General features: G+C 41.0%; 2 protein-coding genes across 3 annotated transcripts in view; one reads left to right on the forward strand and one right to left on the reverse strand.

The window, feature by feature from the left end:
• The window catches only part of LOC138854111 (uncharacterized), a 423,710-nt gene that overhangs the window by 79,501 nt on the left and 327,705 nt on the right, over positions 1-16,504 (reverse strand). The gene's annotated exons all lie outside the window — the stretch shown is intronic.
• The window catches only part of LOC138854109 (heat shock factor-binding protein 1), a 53,022-nt gene that overhangs the window by 27,142 nt on the left and 9,376 nt on the right, over positions 1-16,504 (forward strand). The window contains exon 2 of the mRNA XM_070095228.1: positions 12,864-12,930. Coding sequence (XP_069951329.1) covers positions 12,864-12,930 — 67 coding nt within the window. The remainder of the gene's footprint in view (positions 1-12,863; positions 12,931-16,504) is intronic.

Raw genomic sequence — 16,504 nt, forward strand, 5'->3', positions numbered from 1 at the left:
TCAACGACGTGAAGGAGGGTGTGGTCGTCTATGGAGCGAGATAGTGGATGAGGCGCATAAGGCTGGGGGAGAGGGTGAGGCCCTTGACCAGTTACCTGGCCCAGAGACAGTTCCAGTGGATCGGGTTGAGCAAAAAGTACAGGAGGAAGTGTTGGAAATTGAGGAGGAATTAACCGAGGTTCTGAAGTCCTTGTCACCGCCTGAGGAGGTGGCTACTCCTGGAAAGGTGGTAGAAGACGAGTTGAAGGCTGTGGTGCATCAACAACAGAACTATTCAGACGACGGGAGTGACAGCGTGACTGAGGTGTCACCGAGATCATTGCCACTGTGTACAGTGGAGGTTGAGGTACATTGTGAGGCATCCCCAGACCAAGCCATGGAGGATGCGCCTGTCACAAGAAAGAGAACCGCTGTGTCGGATTCAGATGATGTCCTAACGCCAGCGCAGCGGACTGGGAAGCAAATGTGGGCAGAAGGTGAAGGTAGTGGTGTGGCCATGACAGGAGGCACCGAAAGAAGGGGGGGGGAGAGAGGGAAGTGTGCAGGTGACAAGTGGTCCCACACGTTCTGGTGCCCATCGGAAGAGTGAAGAGAGGAGGCAGGGGTGGAAACTTTAATAGGCCTCCGGTGTATGACAGTAAACGTTAATGGTTTGTGTAATAGTGTAAAGAGAGAATGGTTTCGAATGTTTCTGAATAAATTTAGAGTGGATGTTGTGTTCCTTCAGGAGCATAATTTTAAGGAGGGTAGGGTGTTGGAGATGGAGGGGTTTCGGGTGGTAACCCTGCCATCTGCCCGTTTGAAAGGAGGGGTGGGTATATTAGGGAGGCGAGCCCGTTTGTTTTGCAGAGAAGTGAGGGGGGGAGGGGGAAGGGTGTTGTGCGTAGATGGTTTGTGGATGGGAAAACATGTGGCCTTTATTAGCGTATATGCGCCTGCAGAGAATAACGTACAGGTGAAGCAGGAGTTTGTGTGTGAGGACCTTGTGTTTTTTTTCCGTGCATTACCGGAGGTGGCAATAGTAGGAGGTGATTGGAACTGCGTCATTAGGAGGGCTGATGTGGAACCGAAAGGGGCAGGTTATGTGTTGGTGGCCCTACGAGATTTAATGAGGGATATTAGGTTAAGGGGCGCATTCAAGGGGGGGGCATGGGAGACAGCATACATTTGTTAGGAGAGGGTATGCAGCGAGGTTAGATAGAGTGTATCTTTCTCACGGGGTTGTAGTGGTCAGATCATAGAGCAGTGTTGGTGGAGGTTGGGTGGGAGGCGCTTGCGGAAATATACAGGAGTTACTGGAAATTAAATATAAGTGCATTGAGTGATGAGGAGGGGTTAGCGGGATTTTCTGTCCTGTGGAAGGAGCTTAGCGAGGAGGTACAGGGAGTGGAAGATGTCGTACAATGATGGGATTGTGTAGCCAAGGAAAGGATTAGGAAATATTATGTGGGGGTGGGCAAACATATAAATGATTTAAAATATGGCCTTTCAAATTATTTAGAGGACAGGTTAAAGGGCTGTTATGGGAAGGGGGCTGTGGGGGGCAACTATCCTATGGATGAAATTGTCGAGGTCAAGGGGAGACTGAGGGAGTTACAAAATGAGAGGTTTCAAGTGGTAAGGTTGCAGGCAGGGGTAGAGGAGGTGCTTTGGGGAGACAAGCCATCGGCGTGTGTGTTGCGACGTCAAAAACAAAGACAGCAGGTTACAGCTATTCTGAGGTTAGAGGTACATGAGATGGCGGGGGGTTATAGAATGGGTCAGGAGATACTAACTACGAAAGGAATGTGTGCATATGCGGATAAATGGTATGAAGGGTATTGGACAAGTGGGAAGGTGGGGAATGTGGATTTAGAGAAGGTGTGTGAGTATGTGACGTGTAATTTAGGGAATAGTGATAGAAAGGCTTTAGGGGGGGGGGTAATAACGGAAGAGGAAATAGAGCTGGCTTTAAGGGGAATGAGGAAGGGCAAAGCACCGGGAATAGACGGTCTCCCGGCTGAATTTTATCTCCAGCATTGGGAGGTGATAAGGGGTTTCATGGGTAGGTTATTTAATCAGATGAAGGAGAAGGGTGTGATGGGGGACAAGCAAGCAACAGCAGTTGTAGTGTTGGTCCAGAAGGGTAAGGGGCAGCACACCCTCAAGGAGTACCGTGCCATATCTCTGTTATGTGCTGATTATAAATTGTTCGCTAAAGTCTTGAGTAATCGGTTTAAATGTGTGGTAGGGAGAGTGGTTTCGAAAACGCAGTATGGTTTGCCTGGAAGGTAGATGATTGAGGGTCATGGAATACTGAGAAGTTTTGTGGAGTCAAAAGGGGGGGGGGAGGGAGGGCAGCGTTGTTGGCCTTAGACTGGCAGGGGGCCTATGACAGGGTGGAAAGGGGAGCATTGGAAGCTATACTTAGGAGGCAGGGTTATGGGGAAGAAATAGTTAATTGGGTAACCACGTTGTACAATGGAGCTAAGATGAGGGTACAGATTAATGGATGCTTGGGGGAGGAGATTGTAATGGGTAAGGGACTTAGGCAGGGGTGTCCCATGTCTCAAATGTTGTTTGCGTGCATTCAGGACCCCTTCTATAGAATGGTTGAACGTTGTGTATGTGACACGAGTGGAGGTGTGGGGGAGGTCGGGAAAGTGTGGCCTGGAATAATAGGATATGTAGACGATACAACAGTCCTGGTTCAAGAGGGGATGGCGTTGGGTGTTTTGGATGATGATGTGCAACAGTTCGGAAATGCAACAGGGATGCAGGTAAATAGAGAGAAGTCAGTGATCATGGGGTTGGGTGATTGGGTGGAGGGGGGGGGGGGAGATGTAACGTTGTGAGGAAACAAACTGTGTCTTTAAAAATTTTTGGTATCACCTATAAGGATGACTTGGATGCTGCTCGAGAGGAAAACTCGAATAGATTAATGGAAAGGATTCAGGGGCGTCTGGGTGCATTGCGACCTCATCATCTGACTCTTGTGCAACGAGTGATTGTTATAAATGTATTATTGTATAGTAAGGTTTGGCACGTAGCAGCCGTGTTCCCATTAGCAGGGACGGCGATTGTGGGAATTGTGAGACGAGTGTTTAACTTTTTGTGGGGTTCAAGGTGCGATTGGCTGAGGAGAGAGGTTGTAATGTTACCTGTGCGCCAGGGTGGGTTGGGGTTGATGGATCTGAGGAGGAGGATTTAATGTGTGCTTCTTAAATGGGAGGTTTTGCGCGAAGGTGTGAGTGGAGGGCAGCTGGGAAAAGTACATGATAGGTTGGGTAAGTTGTATGGTGGTGTGGAGTTGAGGGAATGTGAAACTGTTTTGAGGGCTTTGATGTTGGTTAGAGAACCCAGGAAAATTTGAGTAGGGGTTTTGTGTAGGCTGCTTGCAGAAAGGATTGTTGTACCAGTTGAGGGATTGTTCCCCATGTACGCATGGAAGAGTATTTGGTATAGGTTTAGCAAGTTGAAGTTAAAGCCTAGGGTAAGGGAGGTAACGTATCGTTTTCTGCATGGCATACTACTGTCGGGGGAGGTACTAAGAACCAGAGGGGTAATTGTGGGCGGAAGGTGTGGAATCTGTGGGGAGGATGAGACGGCGTTCCATGCAGTATACTTTTGTGGGGGACTGGAGGGTGTTAGGTATTGGTTAAGTAGGTTTGTACAGGGGGTGGGGGGCTGAGGGGTGTCAGTTCTGCGTGCACTAAGCCTAGATGTGGGAGGGTTCGATGAGAGTGTTATAAGAGCTTTGGATTATGTAATAGTGGATTATATATATATATCGTGGGTGATGAGGGGGAGGGGGGATTGTGAGGTGCGGAGGCGGGTACTAGCGGTAACGGTTTATTGTACGATGTGTCGTAATAGAGAACTGTATGGGAGGAGGTGGGAGAAGGATTTTTCGGAAGGGTATAGAATGTTAACGTTAGGGTTTCTCATGAATCTACGACTTGGGCTGAGTGAGTAAGGGGGGGGGTTGGGGATTACATACGAGAAGGGGGAATTCAGGGGAACACAGCGGGGTCGCCTCCTGGGGAGGGGTGAGAGTGAGGTGTATGTGGGTATAGAAGGTGTAGATGTGTGGCATAAGTGTATGTAGCATGCAAGTGGGCACAGAAAGCAAAGGTGATATCAAGTAATTACGAAGTAACGAATGGAGAATTCTGTGTTTGATGTGTCAGGGTCGTCATGACCTTCTTCATTTATTAAGTGTGAATGGTGTCAAGATTATAGGTGTAAGACCTTGAAGAGCTTTTGGGCTTATGTAGAGTGTTTTTATAACCTTTATTGGGCATCTTTCATGTGCGATAATCGTATCGCAATAAGAGGTTATTTAAATTATGTTGTTTGTGTTTAGTGTTGGGGTTTTAGCGAGTGTACTGACTTTATTTTAGCATTATATAATGTGCTCATCCAGTCGATGAGAGATGGAATGCTAATGACTTCCATAAATTTGTAATGCCTCGTTAAAAATTTGTAATGGGAGAGTATGGTTTAGTCTCTTACTTTATATAATGTGCTCAGCCGGTGGAAGAGGCTGTATTAATATTTAGTAATATTTATTAATATATTAATTTAGTATAAGTGTGAGGCTTAGGATTTTCATTTTTTTTCAATGCTTAAAGAGGGATTGTAGTGAGGCACGTATGTATGTTTTTAGGTAATTCTTATTGTATAGGGGTTAATTTTGGGAAGTGCATGTATTTTATTTTTTTTTTAACTGAGATTGTGATGTAGGTCATTCCTCTGATTATCTACTGTGAAGGTTGTGAACCTTTGTCATATGTCAGTCATAGTATGTTAACTATACAAATCTGAAAGGTTTATATAGTTTATATTTTATATAGTTTATATAGTTATATAGTTTATATTGTTTATATTATAGTAGTATGTTATATGGAAAAATTTGCGAGTGTATTTGGGTAACCTCTTTTATGTCAATTACAATGTGTTGTTAAAACTTGTTAGTGTATGTTCTGTAGGATTGAGGATCCTACTGTACCCATTTTATATCTTTTTATTTAATATTAAGCTGTAAAGTTTTTAAATAAAATATAAAAAAAAAAAAATGTCGTCAAAACTAGGGAGGCCAAGCCCATGATGACACTCTTCAGGTCACTTGTTCTATCTAGGCTGGAATATTGCTGCACACTAACAGCACCTTTCAAGGCAGGTGAAATTGCTGACCTAGAAAATGTACAGAGAACTTTCACGGCGCGCATAACGGAGATAAAACACCTCAATTACTGGGAGCGCTTGAGGTTCCTGAACCTGTATTCCCTGGAACGCAGGCGGGAGAGATACATGATTATATACACCTGGAAAATCCTAGAGGGACTAGTACCGAACTTGCACACGAAAATCACTCACTACGAAAGCAAAAGACTTGGCAGACGATGCAACATCCCCCCAATGAAAAGCAGGGGTGTCACTAGCACGTTAAGAGACCATACAATAAGTGTCATGGGCCCGAGACTGTTCAACTGCCTCCCAGCATACATAAGGGGGATTACCAACAGACCCCTGGCAGTCTTCAAGCTGGCACTGGACAAGCACCTAAAGTCGGTTCCTGACCAGCTGGGCTGTGGCTCGTACGTTGGTTTGCGTGCAACCAGCAGCAACAGCCTGGTTGATCAGGCTCTGATCCACCAGGAGGCCTGGTCACAGACCGGGCCGCGGGGGCGTTGACCCCCGGAACTCTCTCCAGGTAAACTCCAGGTATTACATTAATATACACATTTTCATCAATCCATCCATGATATTTTTTTTCAAAATTATATAATAAACATGATACATAACATAAAAAGATGATAAATACACCCCACAATAGAATAAATAAACATAAATATGAGATGTGGTAGCCAGATAACTTGTACAAGTGATGCCAAGAATAACATTTTCTCTAATCAAACATAAGAGAAAGTGTGTTACTGGGGGTAACTGTAGAAAATTATTGCATTCGTATGTATGTAAGTTTATTCAGGTATACACAAATACAGTTACATAGATTATCATACATAACAGCATGTGTAGAGAACCTAGGATAACCAAAAAAAGGTCAGACAGAGTGACTTATTTCCATTGCCTTCACTCAGAGCATCATTCTCAAAATGATGTTACATGAGAATGGGAGTGTTCTTCTTTATTTATTCTACCGTATCAATGTAGAGACAACCTGTACACAATGTAACTTGTACACAAACCAGACGTGTACACTTTGTTGTTTACAAAACCTACCTTCGTTTGGTTTGTTTACATAACTCTGCGCCTGTCCTCTATCGTGCACTCATTCTTTCTCTTTCTCATTTATTCGTTTTATCTCATTTACTTACTCCTGACCCTACATTAAGACTACAAATATTTTAAGGTAAGTAATGAGTGAACTGTATATACATTTTATCGCTCTGGGATGCTTAACCCTTTGAGGGTCGACAGGCCCTCTCCGAGACTCGTTCTCAGGGTCGGCCAAATTAAAAAAAAAAAAAAAAAAAAAAAATTATGAAAAGATAGAGAATCTTTTCCCGATCATAATGACACCAAAAATATGAAATTTGATGGAAAACTTACGGAATTATGCTCTCGCGAAGTTAGCGGTCTCGGCGATGTTTACGGATCGGCGATTTTGCCCACTTTGAGCCCCATTTTCATCCAGTTCCACTGTACTAGTCGACAAAAAACATGAATATTTCGCTAGAACTCCATATTTTCTATTGAATGAGTGCAAGAAACCACCCATTTACCAATTTCAACTATCCAGTTCAGTGGTCAGAATTTAGCAATTTTGCCAATTTCACACAAATTTCAAAAGATGCCAATTTCCGAATAGGGTCCAGAACAAATAAGAAATACATTCCTGGCACTAAAATGACATTTCCTCTGTTCATTAGTCATGTCTCAAGGCCTCTTACATTCTTTTGCTTTCCACTTTGAATTTTTATTCTCACAAAAATTAGAAGATTTACCGTTATGCAGACTACTGCATTAGTGTAAAAAATGGTATGAATCATATTGGCGCACTTGCAAAAGAATATTAGACTCACGAGTTGACGTGAATTGGACGCTTGGCATGATTTGTTTACTTTTGAACTTTGGTAAAAATCGAACATTTCTGCTACTTTGAGCTCAATTTCAAGGTACTTTTCATTGTAAAACCAGTCAAAATCATCTCAATTTCTATGATATGCCTTCCATTCTATAAAATGAGACCAAGAAAACTAGAATACAACAATAAATACCATACGAAAATACAGTGCAAAGTCGCTGTTTTATTCCAAAAAAACGGTCAAAGTTTTTTTTTTCTCATTATGCACTGTGTGCTGCAGGATTTTTTTTATACCATGCACACTGACCACATAGACCCATTCTTTCATATGGAGGCCTACCAGCTTTCTCCCACTAGATTTGAGGGCGCTAGAATTTAGGCGTACTAGTACGTCAAAAACCCTGGGTCGTAAGCCGTACTAGTACGTCCGAAACCCTCAAAGGGTTAAATATCATAGAATATGTGTGTGAGTGGGTTAGTCTGGTATGGTAGCCTGGCTGGCTACCAAACATACCACACTTGATTTTTTACAATAAATACTACTCATCTCACCCTAGATTAAGACTACAAATATTTTAAGGTAAGTAATGAGTGAACTGTATATGCATTTTATCGCTCTGGGATGCTTAAATGTAATAGAATATTATGTGTAGGTGGGTTGGCCTGGTATGGTAGCCCGGCTGACTACCATACATACCACACTTGATTTCTTACAATAAATACTACTTGTCTCACCCTAGATTAAGACTATAAATATTTTAAGGTAAGTAATGAGTGCACTATGTGTGTATTGTACTTTTTTATTGTTTTTTTTGATGCCTAGTTCTATTGCTAACTTAATATATGTTAGTGTAAACTTGTTATCTAGTATTTGTATGCATTTATAAGTGGAAAAAGAGCGTTCCACTTTATGGCGATTTCCGCTTTATGGCGGTAGCCTGGAACCTAACCTGCCGTATAAGTGGGGCCCTACTGTATGCATTTTATCACTCTAGGGCACTTTAAATGCCAAGTATATAATTTGGGTAGAGTGGCCAGATGGGGTTACGATACCTACCACACTTCGATACCTACCTACCCTTAAAATATTTTAAGGTAAGTAATGAGTGTACACTAAATACATTGTATCTCTTTATGGATCTTTAAATGTTGATATATATTACGTGTGGGTGGGGTTGGGTAGTTTGGCCTGGCTGGCTGCCATACCTACCACACCTAACTTCTTACAATAAACAGTACTCACTTCTCACCCTACATTAAGACTACAAATATTTTGAGGTAAGTAATGAGTGTACTGTGCATGTATTTTACTTTTTATTGTTTTTAATGCCTTGTTCTATTGTTAACTTAATAGATGTATATGTTAGTGTAAACTTATTATCTGACATTTATAAGTGGAAAAAAATTGCATTCTGCTTTCCTGTGATGTCTGCTTTCTGGCAGTAGCCTGGAACCCAACCTGCCGTATAAGTGGGGCCCTACTGTAAGGCCCCACTTATACTGCAGGTTAGGTTCCAGGCTACTGCTGGAAAGCAGACATCGCCGGAAAGCAGAACATCATTTTTTCTACTTATAAATGCATATAAATGCCAGATAACAATTTTACACTAACATGTATTAAATTAGCAATAGAACTAGGCATTAGAAACAATAAAAAGTATAATACAGTGGACCCTCAACCAGCGATATTAATCCGTTCCTGAGAGCTCATCGTTAATCAAAATAATCGTTAGTCAAGTTAATTTTCCCCATAAGAAATAATGGAAATCAAATTAATCCGTGCAAGACACCCCAATGTATTGAAAAAAAAAAATTTTTTAACACATGAAATATTAATTTTAATACACACAAACTGAAGAAGACATGCACAGTTACATGACACTTACCTTTATTGAAGATCTGGTGATGATTGATGGGATGGGAGGAGGGGAGACCGTTGATCTTGTTAGTGTTTAGAAGGGGAATCCCCTTCCATTAGCACTTGAGGCAGCAAGTCTTTTTCTGGGGTTACTTCCCTTGTTCTTTTAATGCCACTAGGACCAGCTTCAGAGTCACTGGACTTCTGTCGCACAACATATCTGTCCATAGAGGCCTGTACCTCTCGTTCCTTTATCCTAAAGTGTTTCACAACATTGTCAGTGTAATAGTCACCAGCACGGCTTGCAATAGCTGTGTGAGGGTGATTTTCATCAAAAAAGGTTTGCACTTTAAGCCACTTTGCACACATTTCCTTAATCTTTGAAGTAGGCAACTTCTTCAATTTCTCTCTCCTCTCCTCCGAAGCAGTTTCCTCAGGTGTGGCCTCTTACTGTTGAAGATGATCTAGCAGCTCATCAGTGGTTTGTTCTTCATTGTCCTCCTCCACCAACTCTTCCACATCCTCCCCACTAACCTCACCAATATGAGCACTAGTTCCAGGCATTTTTTCCTGTTCACCTGGGTGTTAGTCAACTGTTGTGGGTCGCATCCTGGGGGACAAGATTAAGGACCACAATGGAAATAAGTTAGACAGTCCTCGATGATGCACTGACTTTCTTGGGTTATCCTGGGTGGCTAACCCTCCGGGGTTAATCGTTTCTCGGTAATTGTTTCACGTTAAGCCACACCAACACCACTCTCTCCACATCTTCGAGTAATACAGCTGACTGTGGTGCAGCAGCAGCTGCACCTTTGGCAAGAACAGCTTCCTTGATTGCCGTTTTCTTACCCACAATAGTAGCGATGGTTGATTGGAGTTTATTATACAACCTGACCAGCTCAGAGACACGCACTCCACTTTCATACTTAGCAATCATCTCTTTCTTCATCTCCATAGTAATTCTCACCCTTTTTGCTGTAGGGTTGGCACTAGAAGCTTTCTTGGGGCCCATGGTGACTTATTTTGCAGGTGCAATCACTACAAAGACTGTGATAATATGAAATGTTCCAGTTGTTGTATGTTTGGAAGCGACCGCAGTGGCTGGCTGGCTTGTAAACACTGACACCCAAGGGACAAGTGAGGCACGCTCAGGCCAAAGTGGACGCGTATGGTACAGAACGAATAGCGCTGGTCGGGTTTTTAAGCGCTAGTTGAGGCAAAATTTTTGCGTTTAAATGTATCGCTAGTTAGATTTATCGTTAATCGATGCCATCGCTGGTTAAGGGTCCACTGTATACACACAGTACACCCATTACTTACCTTAAAATATTTGTTGTCTTAACCCTTTCAGGGTAGACAGGCCCTCTCAGAAACTTGTTCTCAGGGTCGCCCAAATTTCAAAAAAAAAATATATATATATTTTCTTATGAAAAGATAGAGAATCTTTTCCCGATCATAATGACACCAGAAGTACGAAATTTGATGGAAAACTTACGGAATTATGCTCTTGCGAAGTTAGCGGTCTTGACAATGTTTACACATCGGCGATTTTGCCCACTTTGAGCCCTATTTTCGGCCAATTCCACTGTACTAATCGACAAAAATCATGAATATTTCGCTAGAACTCCATTTTGTCTATCGAATGAGTGCAAGAAACCACCCATTTACCAATTTCAACTATCCAGTACAGTGGTCAGAGTTTAGCAATTTTGCCAATTTCACACAAATTTCAAAAGATGCCAATTTCCGAATAGGGTCCAGAATAAACAAGAAAGACATTCCTGGCACTAAAATGACATTTCCTCTGTTCATTAGTCATGTCCCAATGCCCTTCTTACATTCTTTTGCTTTCCACTTTGAATTTTTAGTCTCACAAAAAAATAGGAGATTTACTGTTATGCAGACTACTGCATTAGTGTAAAAAATGGTATAAATAATATCGGCGCACTTGTGAAAGAATATTAGACTCACCAGTTGATGTGTAATGGATGCTTAGCATGATTTGTTTACTTTTGAACTTTGGTAAAAATCGAACATTTCTGCTACTTTGAGCTCAATTTCAAGGTACTTTTCATTGTAAAATCAGTCAAAATCATCTCAATTTCTGTAATATGTCTTCCATTCTATAGAATGAGACCACAAAAACTAGAATACAACAATAAATACCATACGAAAATACAGGGCAAAGTCGCTGTTTTAATCCAAAAACACGGTCGAAGATTTTTTTTCTCATTACGTACTGTGTGCTGCAGGATTTTTTTTATACTGCGCACGCTGACCACATAGACCCATTCTTTCATATGTAGGCCTACCAGCTTCCTCTCACTAGATTTGAGGGCGCTAGAATTTAGGCGTACTAGTACGTCAAAAACCCTGGTGCGTAAGCCATACTAGTACCGCCGAAACCCTGAAAGGGTTAATGTAGGGTGAGAGGTGAGTTTTATTTGCAGGAAGTCAGGTCTGGGAGGTATGGTAGCCAGCCAGGTCAGCCCACCCCATCCTACCCACATGTGATATACTATGACATTTAATTAAAGTGCCCCAGAGCGATAAAATACATATACAGTGGACCCCCGGTTAACAATATTTTTTCATTCCAGAAGTATGTTCAGGTGCCAGTACTGACCGAATTTGTTCCCATAAGGAATATTGTGAAGTAGATTAGTCCATTTCAGACCCGCAAACATACACGTACAAACGCACTTACATAAATACACTTACATAACTGGTCACATTGGGAGGTGATCGTTAAGCGGGGGTCCACTGTACAGTACATTCATTAATTACCTTAAAATATTTGTAGTCTTAATGCAGGGTGAGAGGCGAGTTTTATTTGTAGGAAGTCAGGTTTGTGAAGTATGGTAGCCAGCCAAGGTAGCCCTCCCAGCCCCACCCCACCCACACATAATGTAAACAAACCAGGTGAACACGTCTGGTGTTTGTTCATATACGTTTGTATTATAGCATAATACACACACTTTACATTGTGTACAAGTTGTCTCCACGTTGATTCAGTAGAATAAATAAAGACCAACACTTGTATTCTCAAGTAATTTTTAGAAGGAATGATGCTCTGAGAAATTATTATTTTTATTACAAATTTTAATTACAAATTATTATTAATACAAATTATTATGACAAGTTATTATTACTACAAGTTATTATTATTATTACAAGTTATTATTACTGTAATCATAATAAAAAAGAAGTGTTACACCCACGAGGGTTGTGAATAGCTATAGATAGAGTGAAGACACACAGAAGTAATAAATTTCTAGTTAAGTTACTGGTGCTTGAATGGAGAAAACGTAATTCTTCCGACTCTCCCACCAATCGCTTGGTAAACAAATCTCATATTTATGTAAATTTTTATACTGTGGGTGTATGTATCATGTTTATATGTTACATAGCATGTTTATTGTATAATTTTGAAAAAATATCATAGATGAATTAATGGAAATGTCTATATTAACTTAATATACGACATTTAATGTGCCCAAGGGATTATATGGGGTCAAGTAGAGAGAGACTTAGTGATTTTAATGTGTGCCTGCATGCCAGCACAGTGTGTAAGTATATTTAGGTACAGGTACACATAAGTATAATTATCAGAGTACATATAAAATATGCAATAACTTTAAAACACTTGAAATTTTTGAAAGTTTCCAGACATAATAGAGAGTTGTGCTCACAGAGAATGTAAACAAACCGGGAGGGGCGCTCCGTATTTGAAAGACCACTCGCCATATAGTGGAACGCCATAAGGCGAAACACTGTAAAGTGGGGCCCTGCTGTACTTTTATTTTGAAATATAAGTAAAAAACTTTAAATCAAAAAGACAGTTAACAAAGTCTTGTCCCTTATGGAAAATTGACAATAAGTTTTTAACAACTTAAAGCTTTATGACCATGTTTACTAATGATTATTAAGTATTGACCCTGCAGTCTATAATAAATCATGTATTTTGTTTTTCAGGTGACAGTGTTACTACAACAAATGCAGGAACGCTTCCAGACAATGTCAGATCAAATAATATCAAGAAATATCCTTTTATGACTATTTCTGTTATATAGCAGGATTATTATTAATACACATAGCTTTATTTCATAACTTTTCATATATGAGAGAGAGAGTAAAAATTATCACAAAAATGGTAATAGTAATTTTTTTTTTTTTTCAACACATTGCCTGTTTCCTACCGTGGCAGGGTGACCCAAAAAGAAAGAAAAACACAAAAAGAAAGGAAAAAAACTTTCATCATTCAACACTTTCACTATCATTCATACATAATCACCGTCTTTGCAGAGGCGCTCAGATAGGACAGTTTAGATGTCCCTCCAAACTGAAAATATCCAAACCCATCCCTTGAAGTGCAGGCATTGTACTGTACTTCCCATTTCCAGGACTCAAGTCTGGCTAACCGGTTTCCATGAATCCCTTCACAAAATATTACTCTGCCCACACTCCAACAGCTAATCAGGTTCCAAAAACCATTTGTCTCCATTCACTCATATCTAACATGCTCACGCACGCTTGCTGGAAGTCCAAACCCTCCTTTACCCCTCTCCCTCCAACCTTTTCAAGGACAACCCCCTACCCAGCCTTCTTCCGTGACAGATTTATACGCTCTCCAAGTCATTCTACTTTGTTCCATTCTCTCTATGACAGACTATCGCAACAACCCCTCTTCAGCCCTCTAATACTTTTAGTAACTCCACACCTAATTTCCACATTACAAATTCTTTGCATAATATTTACACTACACATTGCTCTTAGACATGACATCTCCACTGCCTCCAGCCTCCTCGCTGCAGCATTTACAACCCATGCTTCACACCCATATAAGTGTGTTGTTACCACTATACCCTCATGTATTCCCTTCTTTGCCTCCATAGATAATGTTTTTTGTCTTCACAGATACCTCAGTGCACCACTCACCTTTTTTCCTTCATCAGTTCTGTGGTTAACCTCATCCTTCATAAACAAGTCAACTCCCAAATATCTGAACACATTCACTTCTTCCATACTCCTTCCCTCAAATGTGGTATCCAATTTTTCTTTATCTAAATCATTTGATACCCTCATCACCTTACTCTTATCTATGTTCACTTTCAACTTTCTACCATTACACACCCTCCCAAACTCATCCATTAACTTTTGCAGCTTTTTTTTAGAATCTCCCAAACTCATCCATTAACTTTTGCAGCTTTTTTTTAGAATCTCCCAAAAACACAGTATTATTAGCAAAAAGTAACTGTGTCAACTCCTATTATATATTTGATTCCCCATAATTTAATCCCATCCCTCTCCCTAACACTAGCATTTTCTTCTTTTACAACTCCATCTATAAATATGTTAAACAACTATGGTGACATTACACATCCCTGTCTAAGACATACTTGTACTGGGAAGTAGTCTCCTTCTCTCCTACACACCCTAACCCAAGCCTCACTATCCTCATAAAAACTCTACAGCATTTAGCAACTTACTACCTATTCCATACACTTGCAACATTACTCCCCTATCCACTCTATCATATGCCTTTTCTAAATCCATAAATGCAATGAAATCTTCACAACCTTTATCTAAATACTGTTCACATATATGCTTCAATGTAAATACTTGATCTACACATCCCCTACCTATTCTAAAGCCTCATTGCTCATCTGCAATCCTGATCTCTGTATTACCTCTAATTCTTTCAATAATAACCCTACCGTACACTTTACCTGGTATACTCAGTAAACTTATTCCCCTATAAATTTTACAGTCTCTCTTGTCCCCCTTCCCTTTATAGAAAGGAACTATATAAGCTCTCTGCCAATCCCTAGGTACCTTCCCCTCTTTCTTACATTTATTAAACAAAAATACCAACCACTCCACCACTATATCAGCCCCTTCCCTGCTTTTAACATTTCTGTCATGATCCCATCAGTTCTAGCTGCTTCACCCCCTTTCATTGTATGTAATGCCTCACGCACCTCCCCCACACTCACATCCTGCTCTTCTTCACTCCTAAAAGATGCTGTATCTCCCTGGCTATCTGCATGAAATTACTGCCTCCCTTTCTTCATCAACATATAAAAGTTCTTCAAAATATTCCCGCCATCTTCCCAATACCTCCACCTCCCCATCTACTAACTCCCTTACTCTGTTCTTAAAATATTAGAAATACTGCTTTCTTGCTAGCATATGCTTGTTTAAAAAACTTAGAGCATACACTTGTATTACTTTATATATCTACTTATGATAAAAGTAATTTTTTGTTTGCTGTGTATACTACTGTACACTTGGCACCTCATATAATGCAGATGCTCATAACAAATTTGTTTTAATATACAGTGGAACCTCTGCTTATGAGTTTAATCTGTTCCATGACCTTGCTCGCAACTGGATTTGCTCGTTTGTAGAGTCAGTTTTCCTCATTTAAATTATTTGAAATGGAATTAATTCATTCCAGTGGAATTCCAGGCATGAGAAAATACTTTAATAATTTCCCAAAAATCAACTCTACAACTTATTTATCTATCTCAATTAATGTAATATGACATAGTAAACAATATTAATAACATAGAAACATGATATATACACTAGAATGAATAAAATACATGTCATTAGGTATGTTGCTAGTGGCGGTGACAGCAGCCAGTGTTGTTGGGGTTTATAGGGCCACCACAGCAGCCATTCCTGCTCCTGACTACATTTGTAGAGAACCTAGGATAACCCAAAAAAGTGACTTATAAGTGCTACACTCTTAATGCTTCACTTAATTGCTACACTTAATTGCTACACTCTTAATACTACACTTTGCCACTGCTACCTCATGATGTCTGCCACTGCTGCTTCATATTGTCTGCCACTGCTACTGTTGAACAAGGATTATTTTGTTTGGTAGGTGCTGCAAGCGGGTGGTTAAATGATATACTTCTTCGTGGTGGGTACACAGGCTTGTGTGTTGTGCCCATGGCCCGGGAGGGCCATGCCATGAGAGAGAGAGGAGTAGACCTTGTGTCTTCCTGCTAGGCCGCTGTGTGAGTGAGAGCGAGGCAAGGGCAGGCAGGCTGAAGTGGCAATGCCTATAGGTGGCAGCACCAGCATGGCATGAAATATGAACTAAGCTGGCAGACAGCATGGGCTGTCTGTGCAGACAGTACAGGCTATCTACATACGCTCGGCCACCTACCTCGCGTCGTCCCGACGCGACAATACTGGTGGTAAAAGAAACTTGGTCTCTCTCTCGTAGGAACAGGCACAGAACACAAAATAAAAACATATATATATGTACATATGGACATGGAAAAAAAACTTCCTACAGGGAGGGAAGAAAAAAACATGTGGGTGTGCTAAACATCATGGTCATAGGCAGTGAGCGTCGAAGGGCATCACTGCACGCCTTCCTGCATCTGGACAGATACTGCAACGCAGGAGACATCGCTGCGGCTGAGCTGTGACGTAACAGGGTACGGTCTCTTTAGGTGTTATTTTTGGCGTAGTCGCCGACGTCATTACCTTGAGATCATTACCAGCGTCTTGGCCGAATGTCAATACCGGCACGAAAGCCCCCTGGCTTACATTTGCCGGTTTGAGCAAACCGCCAAAGATTTTACTGATCCCAC

Source organism: Cherax quadricarinatus, chromosome 49 (assembly GCF_038502225.1).
Source record: "Cherax quadricarinatus isolate ZL_2023a chromosome 49, ASM3850222v1, whole genome shotgun sequence".
NCBI lineage: Eukaryota > Metazoa > Arthropoda > Malacostraca > Decapoda > Parastacidae > Cherax > Cherax quadricarinatus.